Here is a 7814-nt window from a genome sequence, read left to right as displayed (position 1 = left end):
TTACACTGTTCAACTGCCATGCCCCGCAAGCAGCGTCTGATCGCAAGGTGGAGCTGATCCTAGTCCTGGGAAAGGAGTGATCTGATAGCGGATACCTGCATTCGGCTCACTAGGAAATGCACACACACATCCACCACGGAAGAGAAGTAGATTGGTATCACTGTGGGCGCATGGCCTTTGAGCTGTGACTCAGCTGGTGGGAAACAGGACCAACCTGGTGACCCAAGAGCACTGCTCTCACAAAGACCACATCAACAGCTACCCCCCAGCCCCTCACTCAGGCCCATGACACCCACCTATCTGCCCAGAACCCCTTCTGAGAGCTCCCACACCCTCCGCTTCCAGAAACCCTACTTTGCAGCTGATGCCTGTTCTGTTTGTTTTTAATGGATCCCTCGTCTCCACTCAAAGGCCATTCCCACAGCTCGGGTCTTTCCCACGCTTCCCAGACTCGGGTTTCAGTCTCACTGTTCCTGGCTCTCACGCTTTCCAAAAACCCTCTCCATACGACAGAGTCCTTCTAAGTAAATCTGACCATTTCCGTCCCAAGCCTAACATCAGTAGCGTCCCTACCACCTTGTAGATTGGATAAGGTCGAGCCAGTTTGTGCACCATCTAAAACCCTGCTTGTGCTGGCCCTGGGCTATTTCCGGTGTCTGCTACCGCTCCTTTCCACCCCACCACCACTCCACGTTAAACCAGCAGTTCTCAACCCCTGTGGAGGTCAAAGGACCCTTTCACAGGGGTCACCCAATTCATCACAGTAGCAAAATGAAAGCTATGAAGTAGCCACGAAAATAATTTTATGGTTGGGGGCACCACCACATGAGGAACTGTATTAAAGGGTCACAGCATTAGGAAGGTTGAGAACCACTGCTCTCAACAGTCTGGGCCTCCTCATACCTCACCCCTTTGCATGCGCGCGCTTCCTGCCTTCAGACAGGCCCTTGTTTTCAAACGCCAGTTCCAACATCACCTTCTCTGTCAATTCTTCCTAAGACCTCCTTTCCACAAAAAAGGAAATTGTCCCACCTGCTTTTACGGGATCTCTGTCATTGCAATTACTCTACCTTCTGACAACCGGCCTTCGAAGGGATGGATTGACACAGCAGCGGCAACAATGCGCTCAAATATAGGAACCATCGTGAGGACGGCACAGGACCTGGTGCGGTTTCGTTCTCTTGTACACGGGTCCCTGGGAGTCGGAACTGACCATCCCTAACACCGCCACCTTCCGTCTTCCAACCACCGTGAGAGTCCTCGGATAGCAGGGGCCATGCTTTATGCGTCTGTTTCCCAGCCCAGCATGAAATAAATATCTAGCACTGTTTTAAAACAATGTTTTCAAGTTGTCAGTCAAGCCCTCCCCGACTCAGGGTGACCCCAGGTGTGTCAGAGTAGAACCAGGCTGGCCTTCAGAGGTAGATTACCAGGCCTGTCTTCAGAGATGCCTCTGGGTGGACTGCAAGTGACAGAGGAGATGAACGAGGGACCCTGCTGTTAACCAAAATGCTAGAAAGAGAACGTAATTTAAGACTTAGCTATTGAAAATCTAAAATGTAGCCACTCCCTTCCCTTGCAGCAAACAGTCCTTTTAAGCTTCATTGGGAGGGAGGGATGGGCTTCTGACTCAGGAAGGTGATGAGCAAGGCCATTAAGACGGGCAGCTGTGTAGAGGGTCTTGTCAACTTGACAATGGCTGTAGGGGAACCCAGCCTCTCAATCAGCTCACAGCCGGATGGATGGTGCTTCCTTGGGGGTGTGGACTTCTCATTAGGAGGACCCTGGGGACCTCCTCCTCTCTCTCCCCCTTCCCCTTCCTGCTCCCTGGGACTCTCTGCCAGGTTTCCACTGGCCTCGGATCCCCCAGCCTGTGATCATCCGTCCTGCATTCTGCATCACTGCATGGGACTGAGTGAGCCTGAAGAGGGACTGATGGACTAGTATCGGATTTAATGGGCTTGAGTGGGACTGGGCTGGGATGCTTTCTTGATTTATAATTACTTCTGGGTATAAAAGTCTTTCTATACATAGAAAAGTGTCACTGGATTTGTTTCTCTAGTCAACCTGGCCTGAGCCAACAATCAGCCCCCATTTATATAAGCACTTTCGGGGGATACTTGTTCCCTGTGATCAGTGAAAAACCTGCTTTTGGAGGGATATCACTTGCTTAAATTTTCACTGGATTTTCAAAGCAGTTTGGAGGTAGCAAATCTCAGTTTCTTTCTGTCTCACGCTCGCAGAATAAACTCAGTTTCTTGAATCAACCTGGCCTCTGTCTTGGGCTAAAACAGTGACAGGAGATCCGGGACCCATGCTCAAACCTGTACCTCACAGGAATTCCAAAATACCTAGCCCAAAGCACACCCTGAATGAATGCTCTTGGATGAATAAAGAATAAGTTAATGGGAGCCCTTCCTTTGCTAAATCTGAAGATTACGCCTAAGTCCTCCTTTAGGCTCCACAGCACAGCCTCACAGGTCCGAGCAGCTGACTGTTCACAGAACAACAGCTGAAGAGTAAATCCAAGAATCGCATTTCCCCAAATTCTCACAATCTTGACTGCCCTTTGAACTTTCTCCCAGATCTTCACATCCTTCTTATTAAGTAATTAAAGAAGGAACAAAGTCCAGATAATACCTATGCAGTCATATCTGATTCATCTAGCTGTAACGACCCAGGAGAGAGCCAAGAAGCGGGACAAGGAAGAGGCCTACGAGCAGCCACGAGAGAATTTTAACCACGAGAATCATCGATACCTTACACCTGAATCAAGACGTAGGGTTTTCTCATTCCATTCTCACAGTAGCCTTAAAGTAAACTGCTACCGCACCTGGTACAGCCGCTGAGCCCGCCTTAAACATAAGTCTGTTCCTCGTTTCCCTCTACCAAAGTTGCCTCCAACCTATGCTAAAGACCCAGGCACAAAAAAAGTCATGCCATCAACGCTTCACATGAATCCTGCAAAGCCGAGGCTTTGCAAGTACCCTTACGGGGGTGGGTGGGTGTGGGTGTGTGTGTGTATGCGATGTGGGTGTACAGAGGTTTGAGTACGTCTCTATTCCCAAATTAGAAGCGGCAAAGGAGAAGGGGGACAGGGAGGGAGGGAGGTAGACACAGTGCCAGATCCAAGTGACAGCAGCTGTCAGGAATGACACGAAACCACGCAAGAATTAAACCTGAAGAAAACTAAGGCAGGCCAGCAGCCGGAGGCCACGGAATAAGGAAGCAAGCACTCTTTCCTAGCCCGGTGGCCTGGGAAGACCTCGCTGTCGTGTCCAGAACGGAGACACGCACCGGTCACCCTGAGTCATCAAAATAAGTCCAGGGATGACGGCAAGCAGTGTGTCATGGGTTTGACAGAGACTTCCAACAGCGGGGCTCAGATAATAAAATTCTACTGAGTTTTCATGAGCGGCACCCTTCCGGAAAATTTACTCAAGGGGAATAATCCTTACTTTCTACTATCTAAGCAGCATTGGGGATGGGGCAGACCAACAGATCCTAAAATACGTTTCTCCGGTAGGCCAACCTCCCAGATCATCTTAAATGATGCAAAAGAGAGTACAGCTCACATTTAAGACCTCAGAGGGGAAACCCTCTTCATGCAAGATAAGCAGTGCCTTCCATCCCTCCCCGGTGGTTGCCATGTGAGACGGAGTACCCCATTAGGAGATGGGTCCAAGCCACACACAAACCACAAGAGGACAGACAGCTCTCTGGGCAACAGTAAAAACAGGAATGCCAAAGAGGAAACTGAGGAATGAAATGGAGTTAGGGAGAAACTGAAAGAAAAGGACATAAGACTGATTCGTTGGGGAGCCAGTGAGTAACTGAACGTGGTCCAAGATCCATGTACCCACTACTGCCGCGACTGGGGCATGAGGGGCAAGCCCTGCAGCTAAGGATTTCGGAGCTTCTCCACAGTTTAGGGTGGGGGAGGAATCACCCAGGTTCCAGTCTCTCCCAGGCGGGGAGGGGATTTCTTAAGGATAGATGCACCTGAGGGATGGGATCATCATGGATTATACACTCTACATTCAATACATTCAACACGGCTTTGCTAAACATGCAGATTTAAATAAATGGTGGAGGGGGAAGTTAAGGTGGATCGAAATGAGTTTTAAAAATTCTAGTCTTCAGAAAGACCGCATCTCCACTTCTTATCCTTAAAATAAGGGTATTCAATGATGCTTTACACGAGAGCGCTTCAAAAAGATCACGGGAAAAAAACACACCATCTTTTCATCCCATTTTCCCACAAAAGTTTGTGAAGTCCCTGTAGACCTGGAACCAACCTAAGGACCATTACCAGAGGACTGGCTAAAGAAACCACAGGAACAAAAACCCCAGGCCACTGCCGGCAAGACGGTTCTGAGTCGGAGAACAAGACAGCAGAACTGCCCCTGCGGGTGTGCAGGCTGTAAATCTTAATGGGCCGCAGACTCCAATGGATGGCTGAGGAGTTCAGGCTGGTGGCCATTTGGTCAGCAAGCAAGCACTTTAGCAACGACATCCCTGGGCCTCCAGACTGATGGCACTGCCAGGGGCTTGATGAACGTGGAATAGCCCGAAGCACTCAAAAGAACCTTTGTTCATCTATTTATAGAAAAGAATGTCGCTGATAAATGCTGGGGAAGAGGTGGCCGGCAAGTTGCAGAAATCTATGCAAAGGCGGATCCCAGTTTTGAAATCGGCAGCACAGCAAACAACCCCTCTGGGCGAGAGAATAAGTGAAAATCAGGACGGGGCGCACCTTCTACTCCTGGTGTTTCTCACGCTGTGTTAGGAAGAGCCTGTTGCTTCTGGGTTTTGTTTGGTTTGGGATGAAACACAAAGCAAAACGGAGGGAATGGACAGGACGGTGCCCACAGCCTTCTCCTTTGATAGAAGGCCGGTCCGTTTTGACACTGCTTGAATTTACACACAGAGCACACATTCATTAAATAAGGATCTTTTTTTTTAAGGTGCTGTCAAGGGGCATGCCTTCCCATCTCCTTGCTCCCCGATTTAACATTCCCACCCCCACCCCAAGGCCCTCGCCCCCAAGCCCAACTTACAGATGCACGCAGCAGCCAGCAGGCGGACAGCAACGTAGGGGGCCAAGCAAGTCGGGAAGAGGGGCTGCACCATGTAGTTGGCAAAGGTGATGGCGATGATGGCCTGGCTGGTGGGCTCGATGAGGAGGAGGGAGGTCCAGAGCCGGATGAAGGCGAGGAATCCCCCGAAGGCCTCAAAGATGTAGGCATAGCTGGCCCCGGACTTCTTAATGGTGGTGCCCAGTTCGGCATAGCACAGGGCCCCAAAGACGGAGAAGATGCCCCCGATCGCCCAGATGACCAGGGAGAGGCCAAAGGAAGCACTGTACATGAGCACCCCTTTGGGAGAGACAAAGATGCCCGAGCCGATCATGTTTCCCACGATCAGGCACACGCCATTCAGCAGCGAGATCTCCTTCTTCAGCTTCACCTGCTCCGGCTCAGGGCTGGCCCTCTCAGCCAGAGAGGGGCTATCCCCATTGTGCTGGGGGGCCACTTCATACTTAGCACTGTCGGCCATGGTGGACCAAGAAAGAACAACTTCACCAGCTCCCTGGCATCGCCCTCTAAGGAAAAGGCAGGGTGTTATTGGCAGTGACGTAGAACCCCTTCTCCAGAGAGCCCAGAAGGGGTACCCAGCCCCAACCTGTCGTTTCAAAGGCCATTCTCTCTTGCCTCCCTCCTCCCTCTAACCTTTTGTCTCCGGCTCAATCGTCAAAACTTGAATTTTCAAGGGAGGTCCCCACTTCCCAAAGAGCCAGCGTCTGTCTCTCATCATTAGGCCTGCCGGTGCTAGGCCCCCCCTAAGTCCTGCTCCTATCTGAACCTGCTGCGATACAGGACAGGGACGGGGCACAGTTTGGCAGCTCCCAGATGTAACCATCCTGGTTTGAATCCTAGTTTTCAATGCCGCCCGCCCCCCCCCCAAAAAAAGTCTTGTCTTCTTTCCAATTTCAATCTCACCTGTCACGTGTGCTGAAAGGTAACGTCAGGAACCAGCCTGACAACAGCCTGGGGTCTGCTCTTTTCCAAAGATTCTAGCCCTGGCAGACCTAGAGGCCTCCTCAGGGGATCACCTGCCCCAAAGCACAGCATGTCCTGGCTCAGGGAACATGCCTGACCCACCCTCAGCTGGGGTCTCCTCCCCCAGCCAAGCCCTATCCCCCACCCGAGCACACAGGGAGCTCTCCTCTTTTCCTTTCCCAAGGACTCCAGCCCTCCAGCCAGCGGCCGGCCGGGTCGGTATAATTGCATCACGCGAAAACATGTGAATGAGAAGAGCGGTGATCCAAGGCACAGCTGACCCTGGAGATGACTGGAGGCAGCTGGTGCCTGCTCCCCTCCCAAGTGCTGCTACCGGGAAGATGCCACCCAAAACCCAAGCAAGGAGCTGGCTGAAGCAACCTGTGCCAGAAGAAGCTAAGGCAGGAGACAGCTGAGGGGAGGGGAGGATGAGCGAGCAGCTGGACAGATCTTGGAGCAACAGGCAGAGCAGGTGAAGGGGCCCTGTCAGGCGACAAAGCGGCAGGGCAGCTTGGTGATGAGGGAAGAGGGTAGGGTGTACACTCACTCCTCAGCCGGGGTGTAAGCAGATTCCGGTGGCAACAGAGGTGGCTGCTGAGGTAGTCTGGGAGAAAAGCCCTCTGGTCCCAGGAGGAACTGTGGCCTGCCTGCTCCTCCCACTTTCAGCAGTAAAAGGGAAGGCCCTGAAAATGCTTATGGATTTAAGTCAAGAAGCGAAGGGAGGGCGGAGAGTGAGGGAAGAGAGGAGGGGCTTGCTAAGCAACTGTCTGGGTCTAAGGTTCACTGGCCCTTCACATCTGCAAGAAGGGGCAGTGAGGAGCTCTGGGCTCAGCGTTTTCTGCGATAAGAAGGCGGTCTCTCAGGAATCTCCTTTGTCAGCTCTGTGCTCTGTGCTCGGACGGACTAACGGACTGGGAGCCCGGCTCCTGGGGAATCTGTCCGTAAGCAAATTAGCTGAGGACAGGGCAACAACTTGGAAGAAATGCGCACCCCTCAGTTCTCCCTCCTTCAGGCCCCACCGTAGCCCAACTTCTCTCAAACCCAAACAATTAAAAGCAGGAAGGTTGCACTGGGCGACACAAAAGCTCATTCACATGCTGAGATTAGAGGAAGTAGAAGTGGAAGGTCCCTAAGCCCCGTGACTGGGCTTGAGCCTCCTGAGAGGAGAAATGTGCGCACTTCTCCACGCAGGGTAAATGCGGGCAGACCCTAAGGCTGGGCCATTCCCCAAGACTGAGGTTCAGGCTATTTTAAAGGAAACAAGTTTAGTAAACGAGACTCAAATCTTGACTGCATCTGTACCCCCACCCACCTGCATGTTGTCCTTTAGAAAACAGACCAAGATCTTTTATAAAGACCTTCACCATATGCAAGTATATTCCAATTCTTAAATGTGACAAGGGACATCAAATTTGACTCGAGGCCTAGGCAGACCCTCAGCTACTGAGGCCCAGAATAGATGAAGAAGTTGAGCGTTTTTTTGTTTTTGGAAGCACAGCTTACTGTCTTGACGGCTTTAGGAGCCCTTGTGGTGGCGTGAGCTAAACTCAGGGCTGCTAGCCACCCAGCTGCTCCTTGGGAGAAAGATGAGGTTTTCTACTCCCATAAAGATTTAGCCACGGGGGAGTAGGGAGGGAATGGGGAAAATGAGGAGCTGATGCCAGGGGCTTACGTGGACAGCAAATGTTTTGAGGATGATGAGGGCAATAGATGTACAAATGTGCTTTACACAATTGATGTGGGTATGGATTG

The 7814-nt window shown here is 51.5% G+C and overlaps 1 protein-coding gene across 2 annotated transcripts in view; it reads right to left on the bottom strand.

Annotated features, from left to right (window-relative positions):
- The window catches only part of SLC7A7 (solute carrier family 7 member 7), a 28695-nt gene extending 21913 nt beyond the window's left edge, over positions 1 to 6782 (bottom strand). Inside the window, exons 1-2 of one of the 2 annotated variants that reach the window (XM_045287872.1) lie at positions 6610 to 6782; positions 5061 to 5605 (exon numbers count right to left, since the gene is read on the bottom strand). In XM_045287872.1, the coding sequence (XP_045143807.1) occupies positions 5061 to 5559 (499 nt within the window). In that variant the 5' untranslated portion in view covers positions 5560 to 5605; positions 6610 to 6782. Of the gene's footprint in view, positions 1 to 5060; positions 5606 to 6002; positions 6147 to 6609 lie in introns of those variants that run through there. The other variant, XM_045287873.1, reaches the window with a different exon arrangement.
- Between the last annotated feature and the right edge of the window lie 1032 nt (positions 6783 to 7814).

The sequence above is a fragment of the Echinops telfairi genome, unplaced genomic scaffold, assembly GCF_000313985.2.
Source record: "Echinops telfairi isolate 266 unplaced genomic scaffold, ASM31398v2 ScPeMD7_18;HRSCAF=68, whole genome shotgun sequence".
Taxonomy (NCBI): Eukaryota; Metazoa; Chordata; class Mammalia; order Afrosoricida; family Tenrecidae; genus Echinops; species Echinops telfairi.
This window is presented reverse-complemented; position numbering and strand designations above follow the sequence as displayed.